The sequence below is a fragment of the Schistocerca nitens genome, chromosome 10, assembly GCF_023898315.1.
Source record: "Schistocerca nitens isolate TAMUIC-IGC-003100 chromosome 10, iqSchNite1.1, whole genome shotgun sequence".
Lineage (NCBI taxonomy): Eukaryota > Metazoa > Arthropoda > Insecta > Orthoptera > Acrididae > Schistocerca > Schistocerca nitens.
The window spans coordinates 208,400,596-208,419,273 of NC_064623.1; the positions used below are offsets into that span (position 1 = coordinate 208,400,596).

General features: G+C 48.0%; 1 protein-coding gene across 1 annotated transcript in view; it reads right to left on the reverse strand.

Annotated features, from left to right (window-relative positions):
* Positions 1-18,678, reverse strand: part of LOC126210005 (mucin-19-like) — a 282,532-nt gene that overhangs the window by 79,171 nt on the left and 184,683 nt on the right. Inside the window, exon 10 of the mRNA XM_049939112.1 lies at positions 14,390-14,627. Within this exon, the coding sequence (XP_049795069.1) occupies positions 14,390-14,627 (238 nt within the window). The remainder of the gene's footprint in view (positions 1-14,389; positions 14,628-18,678) is intronic.

The window sequence follows — 18,678 nt, forward strand, 5'->3', positions numbered from 1 at the left end:
ACGCTGAAAGTTAATGATGGCGCCGTAGAAAAATGCTATCACTAGTTAATGATGTAGACCCGAAACTCGTGCTGAGAGGTGTATGGGCAAATGGCGAATGGGTAACGGCCAATGACCAACGGCGAATGCAAACGGCCAACGGCAAAAGGTGAAAGTCGCCCCCTCGTCCATTCGTCCGTTTACCCCATAGCAATGGATTCGTATATAGAGGTCGCGCTTCATGTCCCAGTAATGGCATTTTTGCTGTTATGTCATCGATGATCCTCACCGACGGTGATGTCAAGTGAGGTCAATTATTCTGAATGTGTGACATCATGAGATGGAGACTAATTAAAAAAAAGGATGGAGGCTGGCAAAATTTTATTTCAAAAATAGAACGTGTTATCAGCTTGTCTCAAAAATGTATCAAGTTGCTCCAGACACGAGATGAATACAAATACCACAAATTGTATTATGTGCTTGTGGTGACGCCTGAAATTCATCATGACAAACGATAAGCCGCCGACAAGACATTTTTTTGCGCTCTAAAAGTGATAAGCAGTTCAATCAATCATTCAATCAAACAAACAAACAGTTTGCTTTCGACATACTGACTGTCTTGTTGCAGCATATTATTTCGAGGTGTTTCACTTCGGTCGGTCTTCAGTTACGATGCTTTTAAACATAGAAGTTCTCGTTGTGCATTACTAAAAATATGCAGTTCGAGTCCTACAAGGCAATAAAATCGTCCTTCCTTCCTATTATGTTTTTTCCTCAGTTTGTTTGTCTTTTGGCTATATGATATGAATATTTTCACATCATGTATTCTACTCGAGGTTGGTGGTATTTAGTACGTGATTATATGAAATAAGTCTAGAAACGTTTTAGAGACCCATCATGGCTCCGATAGTAAATTTTGACACCTTTGCCAAAGGTTATTATTGTACTTAATCTCTAGTAGGCTTGTTTCATTTGTAATATAAGGAATTATTCTCAATCAGTATTATAAATTACGTTTTTCCAGCGTATAACATGATGCCATACCTCCGTCCCTTCTACAATAAAGCTTGAGAACAATTATATACGGAAATATTTAACTATAGAAGATGTGCTGTGACTTTACACCAAATCAAACCTAATGAATTACAGTGTAGTACTTACTTTAGAGTTCACAATAATATTTTAGGCATCAATCAGACGTATTTTGTGTACGTAGAAAATTACATACCGACATTTGATGTAAATATTACACTTTTTTAAATTGCGGGAGCATTTTTGCAGACATTTTAAACTTGGAAAGAACATTGTGATACGTGACGAGCATCACAGATACGGAAAATGATTAATTTGAAGTGAAGTGCTGCCGTTAGTTAAACCAAGTGTGGACGCAGAGCGAAGTTTGAAAGCCGCCAACTGTTGGTGAAGGCAGGCAACATCAGCTTAAGGCAGCAGCTGATCCTACTTAGCCATTTTGAAGTTTTAAAGAATAGTATTTACAGCAAAACGCATCTTCAATAATGACATATTAATAATTAGTCAATCACACTGCATAAGCAAAAGTTAGTTTTTAAGTATTTATGGAGTGTGTGTTTTATACTCATTTTCATATTCCACAAGGCGCTTAGGTACCTTTTCAGCATGCCATATGTGGTTAGGCATGAAAATATCATTCGGATACTTACTTTAGACATCGCAGTCACGTTTCCGACACCTAAATTACGTAAAAATTGCACTTCTTGGGGTTGCTGACGTGTTTTTGCAGGTTTTCTAGACGTGCAAAGAATATTCTGATACTTGCTAAGCGTCACAGACGTGGAAAAAAATTAACTTGAGTGGGTCATTATAATGTTTGACTGGCTTCGATACCAGACGTGTTTTTTACGTGGTGAAAACATTGTTTACCCTCGTGTAGTAGTATGACATATTGCAAGCTACACCCTTTACGTAGTTTCTGGATAATTACAGGAGCACGCCGGGCGAGTGCGTGTGTATGTAATACAGAGGCAAACATTTGAAGCTATTTTACATAAAGAATGCATATCTTTGAACCTATTTTAGGCTGATTAAGAACAGAGGTTTGTATGTGAACGTGACTATCACTGAACTTCACGGAAATAATGCACAACAAGGCTGCGTATTGGGTTGGTGCGTGAGTTCGTAACGTTTTTCCTTATGTTTAATGAACACAACAGATAAACGCAACAGTTACTTGTGTTATAAAAATGTATTCTCCACTATTTACAACAGTTTGCCATCGCTGGGTAACTTTTAGATTCGGCGACTGCAGAAATCACGTGGTTTCGAGGCGAAGAACTCGCCGAAGGAATTTCCTTGAAAGCTGTTCGATAGAGAGCGGAAAAGGTGAAAATCTGAGGGCGCAAGATCAGGCGAATAAGGCGGCTGCGGAGTGACATCCCAACCCAACTGCTGTGTAGTGCTTCCCTCTGAGTCTAGCAGAATGCGGGCGGGCGTTATCGAGGGGTAGCGTCACTTCGCGCTGTTGACAATAAATGTCAGCGGCGAAGTTCACACCTCGAGGGAGCAACTCGTACTACACCACACCGTCACTGTTCCACCAGGTGCATAATATTGTCTTTTGTGGATGCGCGCAGGTCACTGTACGGGGCGCTGCTGCTTTGTATGGGCTGAACCATCCCCTTCTTTCCCTTATGTCAGCATAAAGACACCATTTCGCGTCACCAGTAACGGTACAGTACAGGAATGTTCGGGGTTGTTTACGAGCCATTAGGTAACGAGCAAGCAGAGGTGCACAAACGGCCACCCACCGATTTTTTATGATTGTGGCTTACAGCATGCGGCCCCAAACATCCCATTTTTGAACCATTCCTATTGCATGAAAATATCTCATGACATTTGCCAGCTCTTGAGTGTACTGACGTGCATCATTGTGGATTAATGTGTTTCAACGACCTTCAGCAACCCGCGAAGGTCTTTCTGAACGTGGACAGTCACTAATGTCAAAACGATCCACCTGTCCAATATGGCACTATCCCCATCCACGGCGCAAATGTTCCTGGCTGGCTCCGCTGCTGTCACCACTCCACTGAACTCAAATAGAAGAATATGTCGCAAAGGTATCGGGATGTCCACTTGGCATTCCATTTTCCGGCGTCCACAGCTCCACTAGCAATCTCCAAACGACAAAATGACAATATACACTCCTGGAAATTGAAATAAGAACACCGTGAATTCATTGTCCCAGGAAGGGGAAACTTTATTGACACATTCCTGGGGTCAGATACATCACATGATCACACTGACAGAACCACAGGCACATAGACACAGGCAACAGAGCATGCACAATGTCGGCACTAGTACAGTGTATATCCACCTTTCGCAGCAATGCAGGATGCTATTCTCCCATGGAGACGATCGTAGAGATGCTGGATGTAGTCCTGTGGAACGGCTTGCCATGCCATTTCCACCTGGCGCCTCAGTTGGACCAGCGTTCGTGCTGGACTTGCAGACCTCGTGAGACGACGCTTCATCCAGTCCCAAACATGCTCAATGGGGGACAGATGCGGAGATCTTGCTGGCCAGGGTAGTTGACTTACACCTTCTAGAGCACGTTGGGTGGCACGGGATACATGCGGACGTGCATTGTCCTGTTGGAACAGCAAGTTCCCTTGCCGGCCTAGGAGTGGTAGAACGATGGGTTCGATGACGGTTTGGATGTACCGTGCACTATTCAGTGTCCCCTCGACGATCACCAGTGGTGTACGGCCAGTGTAGGAGATCGCTCCCCACACCATGATGCCGGGTGTTGGCCCTGTGTGCCTCGGTCGTATGCAGTCCTGATTGTGGCGCTCACCTGCACGGCGCCAAACACGCATACGACCATCATTGGCACCAAGGCAGAAGCGACTCTCATCGCTGAAGACGACACGTCTCCATTCGTCCCTCCATTCACGCCTGTCGCGACACCACTGGAGGCGGGCTGCACGATGTTGGGGTCTGAGCGGAAGACGGCCTAACGGTGTGCGGGACCGTAGCCCAGCTTCATGGAGACGGTTGCGAATGGTCCTCGCCGATACCCCAGGAGCAACAGTGTCCCTAATTTGCTGGGAAGTGGCGGTGCGGTCCCCTACGGCACTGCGTAGGATCCTACGGTCTTGGCGTGCATCCGTGCGTCGCTGCGGTCCGGTCCCAGGTCGACGGGCACGTGCACCTTCCTCCGACCACTGGCGACAACATCGATGTACTGTGGAGACCTCACGCCCCACGTGTTGAGCAATTCGGCGGTACATCCACTCGGCCTCCCGCATGCCCACTATACGCCCTCGCTCAAAGTCCGTCAACTGCACATACGGTTCACGTCCACGCTGTCGCGGCATGCTACCAGTGTTAACGACTGCGATGGAGCTCCGTATGCCACGGCAAACTGGCTGACACTGACGGCGGCGGTGCACAAAGCTGCGCAGCTAGCGCCATTCGACGGCCAACACCGCGGTTCCTGGTGTGTCCGCTGTGCCGTGCGTGTGATCATTGCTTGTACAGCCCTCTCGCAGTGTCCGGAGCAAGTATGGTGGGTCTGACACACCGGTGTCAATGTGTTCTTTTTTCCATTTCCAGGAGTGTATGTACTCAGACAGCAACAGTGAACTCCAAATAAAAAATGACACTCGATAAATAAACTCTTAGCAAGCAGAATACCTATATACAAACTAAAGCGCTCCGGACTTATGCACCATCCTGATAATTTTATGTTAAATATCTTCGAACGTGACGCAATTTTGAGGCAGCATTTTAATAACTTCCAGAGACTGGGAGGGGAAAGCGCTACAAGCATAAGTTGGCTAGTTGGATTTTTAAAAATGTGAAACTCTTCAGTTTCTCTCGGCGTATTTCTTGCTCGAACAGTCCACGGGTGTACTGCCGTTCCATAGTGTCCAACAAGCACAATATTTCGGCGCTCAGACATGTGGCCATCGTCAGGTGCGCTGACGAGCTGAGCTCCTGAGGGCGGGCGGCCATCTTAAATCCCCTCCCCCTGCGAGGCGTTCTCACCGCGATCCGCGCCTGCAGCCGCGCGTCGGCGGGCGCTGAGACGCTGGCGTCGGCGTCTGTGGTGGCGTCGGTGTAATTGTCTCGCCCGCTCTGGTCGTCTGTTGGACACTATGGGCCGGCAGTACACACGTGGACCGTTCCAGTTTTAAAAATGTATTAATTTATTGGAACTACATGCCGATTGGCTCCCTCCTACACTGGGATTGGTCGGAGAGGGGAAGAGAACAGGGCAGAATGCACAACTGTGTTACTTCCGGCATATTGGCCTTATGCAGGGTGTCCCAGAAAAGTTGCGACAAACTTCGAGGCACTGTAGAGGATATATGAAATGTATTCACAGTAGCGAAAACGAACAACTATCAGCTGTATAAAGGAATTATGACAGTTAACATTTGTGCCGGATCGGAACCCGAATCCGGATTTCCAAATTTACGGCAGCGGCCGCCTTAACCGTTTGGCTATCCTGTGCGCGACTCACGGCCAGACCCGAACTTCCATATGTTGTTGCTTCTGCGTCACAACCTGTATTTACACACACATCAGAGCGGAGGACATTTTAACTGAAAATCGCTGCCTGGTATCGGTGGATAAATAACACGCTGCATTATTTTCTTCAGCGACACAGGCACACCAATATCGTTGTAGAGGGTGTCTTGAGGAACCAATCGAAGACAGCAACGTGTGTCTCGAAGCGCCACCCAGCGGCGCTACAGAGCGTCGAAGCTGCAAGCACCGGCTAAGCCGTGCGTGGCTCGTGTTCGTGCCATCTGTTATTTAACACCCTGTTTTTACCGTAACTGCCACCTCGTTATGTTAATTTTCAATTACTGGTGTCACTGAGTTGCTACCTTGCCTGCCCGTGAGCGGCAGCAGCAGCGCTTATCGATATAGGCCCTGCCGTATTATCTTTGCCGGACTGCTATTAGTTCCTAGTCATCGTGTATCGTCCAACGAGTTGCAACGCGCCAGCAATACAGTTCGGACCGGGCAATGAAGTGAGTTGGAACGCGCCAGCCATACAGTTCGGACCGGGCAATGAAGTGAGTTGCAACGCGCCAGCATTGCAGTTCGGAACGGGCAATGAAGCGAGTTGGAACACGCCAACAGTGGAGCTCGGACTGGGCAATGAAGTGAGTTGGAACGCGGCAGCAATGCAGTTCAGACCGGGCAATGAAGTGAGTTGCAACACGCCAGCAATGCGTTCGGACCGGGCAATGAAGTGAGTTGGAACGCGCCAGCAATGCAGTTCGGACAAGGCAATCAAGTGAGTGGGAACGCGCCAACAATGCAGTTCGGACCGGGCAATCAAGTGAGTTGGAACGCGCCAGCAATGCAGTTCGGACTGGGCAATGAAGTGAGTTGGAACGTGCCAGCAATACAGTTCGGACCGGGCAATGAAGTGAGTTGCAACGTGCTAGCAATGCAGTTCGGAAGGGACAATGAAGTGAGTTGCAACGCGCCAGCAATGCAGTTCGGACTGGCCAATGAAGTGAGTTGGAACGCGCCAGCAATGCAGTTCGAACAGGGCAATGTTGTGAGTTGGAATGCGTCAGCAATGCAGTTCGAACAGGGCAATGTTGTGAGTTGGAATGCGTCAGCAATGCAGTTTGGACCGGGCAATGAAGCGAGTTGGAACGTGCTAGCAATGTAGTTCGGACCGGGCAATGAAGTGAGTTGGAACGCGCCAGCAATGCAGTTCGGACCGGGCAATGAAGTGATTTGGAACGCGCCAGCAATGCAGTTCGGACCGGGCAATGAAGTGAGCTGGAACTGCCAGCAATGCAGTTCGGACCAGGCAATCAAGTGAGTTGGAACGCGCCAACAATGCAGTTCGGACCGGGCAATCAAGTGAGTTGGAACGCGCCAGCAATGCAGTTCGGACTGGGCAATGAAGTGAGTTGGAACGTGCCAGCAATACAGTTCGGACCGGGCAATGAAGTGAGTTGGAACGTGCCAGCAATGCAGTTCGAACAGGGCAATGAAGTGATTTGGAACGCGCCAGCAATGCAGTTCGGACCGGGCAATGAAGTGAGTTGGAACACGCCAGCAATGCAGTTCGGACCGGGCAATGAAGTCAGTTGGAACATGCCAACAATGAAGTTCGGACTGGGCAATGAAGTGAGTTGCAACGCAGTAGCAATGCAGTTCAGACTGGGCAATGAAGTGAGTTGCAACGCGCCAGCAATGCAGTTCGGACCGGGCAATGAAGTGAGTTGGAACGTGCCAGCAATGCAGTTCGGACCGGGCAATGAAGTGAGTTGGAACGCGCCAGCAATGCAGTTCGGACCGGGCAATGAAGTGAGTTGCAATGCGCCGGCAATGCAGTTCGGACCGGGCAATGAAGTCAGTTGGAACATGCCAACAATGAAGTTCGGACCGGGCAATGAAGTGAGTTGCAACGCAGCAGCAATGCTGTTCAGATCGGGCAATGAAGTGAGTTGCAACACGCCAGCAATGCAGTTCGGACCGGGCAATGAAGCGAGTTGGAACACGCCAACAGTGGAGCTCGGACTGGGCAGTCTGACAGTTGGGATGCAGCAGAAGTTCGGTGGGGCTGGGCAGTAGTGAGGTTCGGATAGCTCTGACTCGCCCGACCGTTGCGGGCACACATGGCTGGGAATGGTCTTGGCTGATCGTCGGTTGGTCGTCTTACCGGACGACGTGTATTTGCTCGCCGATCGCTTATGGTTTGTGGTGTGTGTCTCAACTCGTGGTTCATCCTGGTGATTGCACAGTGGCTGCTTTTAGCATTGGTCGCGTTCTTTGTCCAGGTGTTTGTGATACTGTGTGTAGCCTGTGATGTTCACTGCCCAGTTATTTTATTGCTATCTCCGAGCTGATGCGTAGCAGTTGGTCCGTTGGAGCAGTCGCGTTGCAGCACCAACGGGGCATGCAGCGCCAGCGAGGCGCGAATAGCCGTCACTCGCCCGACGATTGCCGACACACATGATTTCAGTGGCAACGACCTTGCTTGGCCGTTTGGTCGGTCGTCTCATTAGACGATGTGTATTCGAGTCGTCCACCGCTTATGTGTTGTCTGGGATCCGTTCTGATTGTTGTTCCGGTCTCCGCTGTTAGCATTGTTTGAGTTTTGGTGCAAGTGTGGAGCGGAACTGATCTTGATCATGGGTCCATTGACTGTCGATCGGTTGGGTTGTCATCGGATCGTGAATGGTTGGCCCGACTGCCTGTCTCACCTAAGCAAGCATTAGTGGAATTCCAGGCCGACCCTCTAACATCTGAGCGCTCGAGTGTAGTCCCCCATTTTTTTCATTTGTTCTTCTTGTTTTTACTTGTATGGCTTCTAGCCGACTTGTTTTGCTCTTAAGGCCTTCAGCCTAGTTCAAAGAACTGTGTCACGTAAGGCCTCTGGAATTTTAAAAATTTTAATGTTGTTGCGTTTTTTTTTAAGTCTTGGGCCTTCAGCCGATTTGGAGTTTGAGTTCTTTTGCTCTTAAGGCTTTCAGCCTAAATTAAAGAACTGTTTCACGTAAGGCCTTTGATATTAAAAAAATATTAAAGTTATGGAGTTTTAAGTGTTAGGCCTTCAGCCGATTTGAATTTAACTTGTTTACTTCAGCCTAACTAAAGAACTGTTTGAAGATAAGGCTTGCCTTTTAAATTTATGACTGTGGTTGCGTTGTAAGTTATTGGCCTTCAGCCGTTTTAAAATTAAAGTGGCTTTCAGCCGGTAATTAAGTCCCAAAGATTATGGCTGTGTGTTAAAAAAAATTTTTTTTTGGTCTCTTGTAATGTTTGATCAAACAATAAAGTTGTATGTTCGAGTGTAACTGACAGCCCCTTATTTTGGCCCCTTTCCGCAATTTAAACTACCTGTCGTGTCCTGCGTAATAAGCGGGGCGTTTCACCGCCGCCTGCCACTCAGTCGTCCCGCCCTTCTACGCTGACATACCGTAGCCGGAACGTCTCGCGGTGTTGTTTGTTACTCAGTGATGGCGACTGACTGCCACGATCGACACTGGAGAAGACCGAGCTGGCTGCTGCGTAGAACGGCCCAGTCTCATACGAATGCGGTCAATGATCCTTTCGGAGTAAGTTTCAGTGCGCAGTATATTTATCTCCTGGAACCCTCCAAAATGTTCAGTATGTTTCGGTACATAAGAAAAAAATAAACTGCAGAAGGAAAGCCGTGTCTGATCCACCAAGGGAACGTTCATAGGAGGTGAGGCCCTTCTACCTAGTAGCTAGCTCCTTCTTCCCCAGTGACAGTCGTGGTAATCAGTAGCTATCACCGAATAACAAACAACATCGCGGGATGTTCTGGCTACGGTACATCAGTGTACAAAGCCACGTTTGTTGCCGAAGGGGTTGCCTAGTGGCAGGCGCCGGCACATATAACTCTGACGCTCGGTAGCGTCTTTGCACGACGTTTCCGGACACGGGCTCCTATCCTCGATTTGTTCAAGACCCCTGAACTTCTTCCCAGCATTTCTGCCGAGTCCTGGATATATTTTTTAACATCCCATCATGCGTTTTTGGATTTCCATCAGTGGAATTCTGCATTTTTAAATTTCCGCCATGTTAATGACGTCATTATCCCTAGCGTGTTGGCAAGCCGACATGTTAACGGTGAAAGTACTCCACTAGCCCCACAGCCTACAATACTGATGTCTACCTATAGGTAGGCGTTTTCTCAGCTTAGTGAGAATTCTATGATTTGTCGAGATTGGAGCCGGATGACGCCGAAATCTTACCACGATATTTCAGCTCACAGCCACCCAGACATCTTCAGAAGAATATCTTACACTGGAGAGAGTATGCGTGCTACAGTAGATTGTCGTCAACTTCTGTAAGCAAGAAGTACGTTGTACAAAAGTACATTAGTCCGGTTCTTCGTAGGAAGGAAGAAAAATTAAGGTTTCACGTTCAGCGATTTAAAGAAATGATTCAAAATCTAAATCGGGACAGCTGGATCAGGGTATTCGAACCGCCGCTGGCCCGAATACGAGTCCAGTGTGCTTCTACTGTATTTCCTCGACTGGCTCCTGGGGACTGAATGAACGTCGTAGAGATTGCGTCTGAAATCTCAAATATGCGAGAACGGATTAATTTTTAAATGGCTGTAAGCTATAAGACCAATTACCACCTCAAATTTCTCTAAAAATCTCACGTTGGAAAAAGTAAAAGAAAATCTGGCAGGAAACTACAGGTTCGTTTGAAAACCGCAATGCTTTGCTAGGCATAGCGCTACTCCAGATAGTACGCCGTTGGCTTACTCCGACATTTGCTCTAAGCGATACAGATGGCTTTATTCAGAAAATTTATGGCTACAGCGTTTTTTCAAAGTGATAACCGCCGGCCACAGTGGTCGCATTGCACCGCCACATGAAACGGCGGCCGCAGTCTCTCAGACTTCCTGTTACATGTTTTTATTTAGCTAAATTTGAGGGGCAGTCAAGTGAAAACATTTCATCTGCAGTACACGATGGATTGGTTCGATGCGAAAGCAATCAGCATATGCGTTAAGACGAGACTATCAGTTCCTGTCCTGTAGAATACGGTCGGCGGCTGGCATATCCACTACCGTTCTCACTCTTCCAGAATGAGATTTTCACTCTGCAGCGGAGTGTGCGCTGATGTGGAACTTCCTGACAGAGCCTCGAACTCGGGACCTTTGCCTTTCGCGGGCAAGTGCTCTACCAAGCACGACTCAAGACCCGTCCTCACAGCTACAATTCCGCCAGTACCTCGTCTCCTACCTCCCAAACTTCACAGAAACTCTTCTGCGAAGCTTGCAGAACTACCACTCCTCGTTCTCACTCTTTCTGTTCCTTGTCAAACTGAAACCGACGTCCTTGCATGTCTTTATTCAGGTCGTCGAGAATGTGAAAGCGACACGGTGAAGGATCCAGGCGGTATGGAGGCCGCTGCAGTGCTTCCCAAGTCAATCGCTCAAGTGTAGCCTCCGTCCGATTGGCAGTGTGGGGCCGGCCGTTATCGTGAGGGAAGATGATCCTGCCTGACAGCCACGAAATTTAAAGCTGTTCAGGTAATCTCCGATAATGCAATAAAATGGAACACCTACATTCGTCCTTATGATATTATTTATCATATGGATACCTGTTTTGGCGGTTCGATACACCATCTTCAGGCCGTAATTGACACTGAGGGGGTTACCTGAAATCGTACACACGACTCCAGCAGTGGCGAACATCTATGTACTTGTGTCCACCGACTACCTGTAACAACGATGTTCTCTCCCCAACCATCAACACACACCAGCAGTAGTTTGCGGAAACCAGTGCACAGATGTTCACCACTGATCAAGTCGTGTATACGATTTGAGTTAACCCCCTCAGCGTCAGTCAAGACCTGACGATTGTGTACTGAAGCACCAAAAGTGGTATCCACATAATAATTTATTACCTAAGTGAACGGCCAAAGTCACTCAAACCTCCAGACAATAGGATGGACATACAAAAACTTCAAGTCGCTTTAAGGTCATGGTTGGTTGATTTGGGGGAGGGGACCAAACACCGAGGTCATAGCTCCAATCGGATTACAGAAGGATGGACAAGGAAGTCGGCCGTGCCCTTTCAAAGGTAGCATCCCGGAATTTGCCTAAAGCGATTTAGGGAAATCAAGGAAAACCTGAATCAGGATGGCCGGACGCGGCTTTGAACCGTCGTCCTCCCGAATACGAGTCCAGTGTGCTAACCACTGCGCCACCTCCACTCGTGTTGAGGTCATCGTGACCTCGTGCGAGTGCAGGGGTCTTCTGCTCGTCGAGTTTCTCGATCGTGGAACGACAATGAACGCTCAGCGCTATGAAGACACTTTGCAAAAACTGCGACGCACCATAATGTCAAAATGCACTGGGATGTCGACTGACGGATCATCCTGTTCGGACGAAGTATGCGCTTTAGCGATTCGGTTGGGAAGCACTGCGACATCCTGTGTACAGTCTGGATCTTTCACCGCGTGGTTCTGAGGTCATTGGCGACCGGAAGAAAGGCATGCGTGAACATTGGTTCCATTCGGACGAGGAAGCGCAAGAGTGGGTGTAGTTAAGAACCCGTCAACAGCCGACCGTGTTCTACGAAACAGGAATTCATAAGTGTCTCTCTCTGCGATAAGTGTCTTAACGTGTGCGGCGATTACTTTTGAATGGAACCATTCCACGTCCCGTAGAAGCGGGAGGTCAGTTTTCATTTGACTGCGCCTTATACATGAAATTCCCTATGGTATGTACGACAGACTGCAGAGATGGAAATGTATTCATGAGATAATTGAGGACAACGGGTGTAGGGCAACTTGTAAGCGTACTGTCATATCGCTGGCTTAGTTGTGGAGTATCTTTGCGGGCAGCCGCGTCTGGAGGGAGTCGAGCACGGGACACGGTATTGTTATGTTGTGTAGTGTGCAGCTCTGCATGTGAGAGGCCTTTTTAGTATTCAGGTTGAAGTGTTGCTACAAGTGCCGTTACAGTGAAGTGATGAAATATGGAAGCGATTCAGAGGAAAGCCCGTCGAGTAGTAACTTAAAAATGAGCGTGTTTCCTCTCGTTGCGTGTCGCACAGCATCGATCATCCGCGCCGTGTTCGGTCTCCCAGAATGAACTAATGTGAATGAGCAAAAAGTAGTTACCATAAGAGAGTGCAGTCAAGTGCCAGTGTGTTGTAGCGAGCGTGAGGACGTGCGTTCGGTCATCGCGTTTCCGCATTATCAACAATCAGCCGCGCCGCGACGGTTACGCGCACGCTCGTACAACTGAGAACTGAAAAATTAACTTTACGAACAGTGTTATATCATTACTAGTGACAAGGAGGACTATTACCAGGTATCTGTATGTGTGACGAGCGTAAGAACTTTCGTTCGATCATTCCCTTCCGCATCATCAACAATCACCCGCGTCGTGTCGGTTACGCGTACGCTGGTCTAAATGATATTTTTGTGGACTGTTAATCATCCATTAATTGGGATGTTGTTGTTGTGGTCTTCAGTCCTCAGACTGGTTTGATGCAGCTCTCCATGCTACTCTATCCTGTGCAAGCTTCATCATCTCCCAGTACCTACTGCAACCTACATCCTTCTGAATCTGCTTGGTGTATTCATCTGTCTCCCTCTACGATTTTTACCCTGCACGCTGCCCTCCAATAAAAAATTGGTGATCCCTTGATGCCTCAGAACATGTCCTACCAACCGATCCCTTCTTCTAGTCAAGTTGTGCCACAAACTTCTCTTCTCGCCAATCCTATTCAACAGCTCCTCATTAGTTATGTGATCTACCTATCTAATCTTCATCATTCTCCTGTAGCACCAGATTTCCAAAGCTTCTATTCTCTTCTTGTCTAAACTATTCATCGTCCATGTTTCACTTCCATACATGGCTGCACTCCATACAAATACTTTCAGAAACGACTTCCTGACACTTAAATCAATACTCGATGTTAACAAATTTCTCTTCTTCAGAAACGCTTTCCTTGTCATTGCCAGTCTACATTTTATATCTTCTCTACTTCGACCATCATCGGTTATTTTGCTCCCCAAATTGCAAAACTCATTTCCTAATCTAATTCTCTCAGCATCACCCGACTTAATTCGTTTTGCTATTGTTGATGTTCATCTTATATCCTCCGTTCAAGACACCATCCATTCCGTTCAACTGCTCTTCCAAGTCCTTTGCTGTCTCTGACAGAATTACAATGTCATCGGCAAACCTCAAAGTTTTTATTTTCCTCCATGGATTTTAATACCTACTCCGAATTTTTCTTTTGTTTCCTTTATTGCTTGCTCAATATACAGATTGAATAACATCGGGGAGAGGCTACAACCCTGTCTTACTCCCTTCCCAACCACTGCTTCCCTTTCATGCCCCTCGACTCTTATAACTGCCATCTGGTTTCTGTACAAATTGTAAATAGCCTTCCGATCCTTTTATTTTACCCCTGCCACCTTCAGAATTTGAAAGAAAACAAAATTGGGATAACACTTCTGAATTCGAATTTAAACAGAGCAACCTGCGAGTTTCCTTTAATCGTCTCAGAATATAGTTGTTCATGCCAGACGTCGAACAGTGTTGTGTTTTAACGTTGTGTGGCTCCCCTTATTCTCTTGTATATTTCGATAGATAACTTCAGGCAAGCCAGCAGCAGTGTGGAGCAGAACAGTGCGACCGCCGCGGTATTACCAGGTACGTGGTGTGGACAGGGCGCACGGTCACGAAACGAGAAACCACTTTAAAAGGTAGTACCCCACCCATTCGTACTCCCGGGCGTGTTACAAACTCTGAAGCGAAGAGATTGTTACAGGTGAGGAGTATATGGCTTCAGACCAGCGAGTGAACTGAAAGTAGAAATGAATGGTGACTTGTGCGCCCGGGAGCCGTATGAGAGCGGGGTGCCGGCGCGAGCTGCCTCACCTTCTTGCTGTCCTGCTCGGTGGGCGACCTGGCGGACCCGTCCGAGGAGTTGGCTTGCTGCTGGGGCTGCTCCTGGGCGGCGTCGGGGGCGGCGGGGGCGTCCGCCCTGGCCGGCTGCTGCTGGGGGCGGCGCTGCAGCCCCCGCTTCTTGCCCGCCAGCGGGCAGCCGCCGTCGCGGGGGGCCTCTGCCGCGTTCTCCTCCGCCGACGAGTTGGCGCCCGAGCTGGACTCTCCGCCGCTGTAACAGGGCGAGCCGTGCCGGGGCGTTAATGCGGCACCGCCCAACAGGTAGCAACGCGTGTACTACCGACAGGGGATTTGGTTTGGTTTTGTTTTGCTTTAGGGCGAGAAAAGACTGGGGCCATACGCGCCCAGGACAGAACTATAGAACACGGAAAGGAGTTAAAAAAGGACTATACGTCAGTACCAACTGGCATAAGAGAAGACAGCTGAAAACAGGGAAGTGGAGAACGGCAATACATGGCAAAATCGTTAACAAACAGGCAACCGGTGAGACCGACCATTACAGGGTTAACTGCGGTAGCAAAAGAGGACGAGGCTCACGACGGAGCCCTGAGGCACACCGTTTTCCTGGATAAAGGTGTCAGACAAGGCAGAAGCCACACGCACCTTAAAAACTGTCTTTTAAAAATTCCTGAAGGAAACAGGGCAGGCGGCCACGGAAGCCCCACGTGTAAAGAGTACGGGGGATATCAGTGCTCCAGTAGGTGTCCTAGGCCTTCTCCAAATCGAGAAGCACGGCCGCGGTCTGGCATTTCCGCAGAAAACCATTCATGACGTGTGTGGACAAAGTAACGAGATGGTCAACTGCAAAACTCCGCGCTCGAAAGCCACACTGTGCATCCGTTAGTACACTACTGTCCATTAAAATTGCTACACCACGAAGATGACGTGCTACAGACGCGAAATTTAACCGACAGGAAGAAGATGCTGTGATATGCAGATGATTAGCTTTTCAGAGCATTCACACAAGGTTGGCGCCGATTGCGACACCTACAACGTGCTGACATGAGGAAAGTTTCCAACCGATTTCTCATACACAAACAGCAGTTGACCGGCGTTGCCTTGTGAAACGTTGTTGTGACGCCTCGTGTAAGGAGGAGAAATGCGTACCATCACGTTTCCGACTTTGATAAAGGTCGGATTGTAGCCTATCGCGATTGCGGTTTATCGTATCACGACGTTGCTGCTCGCGTTGGTCGGGATCCAATGACTTAGCGGAATATGAAATCGGTAGCTTCAGGGGGGTAATACGGAACGCCGTGCTGGATCCCAACGGCCTCGTATCACTAGCAGTCGAGATGACAGGCATTTTATCATAATGGCTGTAACGGATCCTGCAGCCACGTCTCGATCACTGAGTCAACAGATGGGGACGTTTGCAAGACAACAACCATCTGCACCAACGGTTCGACGACGTTAGCAGCAGCATGGACTATCAGTTCGGAGACCGTGGCTGCGGTTACCCTTGACGCTGCATCAGAGACAGGAGCGCCTGCGCCGGTGTACTCAATGATGAACCTCGGTGCACGAATGGCATAACGTTATTTTTTCGGATGAATCCAGGTTCTGTTTACAGCATCATGATGCTCGCATCCGTGTTTGGCGACATCGCGGTGAACGCACATTGGAAGCGTGTATTCGTCATCGCCATACTGGCGTATCATGCGGCGTGATGGTATGGGGTTCTATTAGTTACACGTCTCGGTCACCTCTTGTTCGCATTGACGGCACTTTGAACAGTGGACGTTGAATTTCAGATGTGTTACGACCTGTAGCTCTACCCTTCATTCGATCCCTGCGAAACCCTACATTTCAGCAGGATAATGCACGACCGCATGTTGCAGGTCCTGTAAGGGCCTTCCTGGATACAGAAAATGTTCGACTGCTGGCCTGGCCAGCACATTCTCGGGATCTCTCCCCAACTGAAAACGTCTGGTCAATGGTGGTCGAGCAACTGGCTCGTCACAATACACCAGTCACTACTGTTGATGAACTGTGGTATCGTGTTGAAGCTGCATGGGCAGCTGTACCTGTACACGCCATCCAAGCTCTGTTTGACTCAATGCCCAGGCGTATCAAGGCCGTTATTATGGCCAGAGGTGGTTGTTCTGGGTACTGATTTCTGAGGATCTATGCACCCAAGTTGCGTGAAAATGTAATCACATGTCAGTTCTAGTACAATATATTCGTCGAATGAATACCCGTTTATCATTTGCATTTCTTCTTGGTGTAGCAATTTTAATGGCCAGTAGAGAGAAAGGTGCTGCAACATCTGAATGTGGATGGCGTCTGGCCCTGGGACGGAGGATCGGGATGAACTGAGAGCATGATCTAGCTCCGCCATAGTAAAGGCGGCATTGTAGCACTCACGATTCTGGAAAGAGAACGAATCGCCCGAGCCTCCTCCACTCGTTTCCGATGGAGGAAGGCAGGTTCATAGTGGGAAGAGCTCGGAACGTCCGCAAAATGGCGGCTCAAGGTATTGGAGATAGCAATAGGGCCCACAGTAACATGTAAGTAGGCTGTTTATGTTTTCTTATTGGAAACGTTACGTAGCGCTCTGTATGAAAATCACTGGCTGTGCTGTGTGCAGTCTGTGGCTAGTTTGCATTGTTGTCTGCCATTGTAGTGTTGGGCAGCTGGATGTTAACAGCGCGTAGCGTTGCGCAGTTGGAGGTGAGCCGCCAGCAGTGGTGGATGTGGGGAAAGAAATGGCGGAGTTTTGAAATTTGTAAGACTGGACGTCATGAACTGCTATGTATATTATGATTTTGCAACACTGTTAAGGGAAGTACATTGTTTGCTCTCTATTAAAAATCCTTCATTTGCTAACTATCCCTATCAGTAGTTAGTGCCTTCCGTAGTTTGAATCTTTTATTTAGCTGGCAGTAGTGGCGCTCGCTGTATTGCAGTAGTTCGAGTAACCAAGATTTTTGTGAGGTAAGCGATTTGTGAAACGTATAGGTTAATGTTAGTCAGGGCCATTCTTTTGTAGGGATTATTGAAAGTCAGATTGCGTTGCGCTAAAAATATTGTGTGTCAGTTTAAGCACAGTCATGTATAATTGTTCTAAGTAAGGGGACGTTTCAAACATCGTCTGCTACTGTCAGCCCCGTAATTGGCGAATGGGTCTTGGTCCCCGACAGGGGGGTGTGAGGGGGAGTTACTTTATGCATTTTCTACATTTTTTCAGGCGACCATTAGTAGCATCTTATTTATTTATTTATCGTATGCCAATACATATACAATCATTACAGAACTACTACACATCAACATTTAAGCACAGATCTGCAGCATAAAATAACAACAGCTATTATGGATATCAAGGTCTTGTATGTATTTTATATCATCACCCGTCGCTTTGACAGGTATCTTCGAAAGGACCCTTGTAGCAACGTACAGCACATGTGCAGACAACACGAGCAACTGTCTGTCGTTCCACATCACAGTTCAAGGATGGTAAAGTGTGTCTGGACATCGTCCGTGGCCCGTTCGGATGCGGTTCAGGGTAGAGTCTGAACTGTCCGAGGCTGGTCTAATCCTTTTGTTTCTTCAGGATGTGAGGCAGCTTTAGGCATTGTGAGGAACTGTTTTCTTGCTAAAAACGTTTCCATTCATCGATGGGATTGAATTTAGTTTCCATGAATCCTATCTGTGATGAGAGTGGGATGTCTTGATCTTAGCCTTTTTCGCTCCGCAGGGAATACGTCGACCATTACTAGAAGGACGGTGTTATTAGCAATCTTCTGGTATTCATGCAGTAGCGCGCTCTCGCGTTTGATATGAGGAGGTGGAATGTGGCTCGAGATAAGCAGCCAGTATTGACCCCCTAACAATGTGCAGGGCCTCGTTAAGCTGTACGTCTGTCTTTTTTTACGTGTGGACTATTAAGCGAGACAGGTGCACAGTACTCTGCTGCTGAGTACACCGAACTGTGTGTTGATGCCGGAGAGTGTCTGCTGGCGATCCCCAGCGAGAGCCTCAGAGTGTATGCCGAATGTTGTTTCTGGCTTTGATCTTCGCCGATGTTCGTGTCAAGTGCTCCTTGAAAGAAAGTGTCGTATCTAACGTCATCCAAAGATATTTTGGATGTATATTATTATGTCCGTGTCATACAGTAGATCACACGTATTTTGTGGTTGGTGCTAAAGAACAGTCACTTCAAAGCAAATATCTAAAGCCGAGAAGCAGAGGCAGCCAGATAATCTCAAAGACGTCCTGGCTAAAATGATTATATAACAAGACATGTTAACAGCATCAACGAG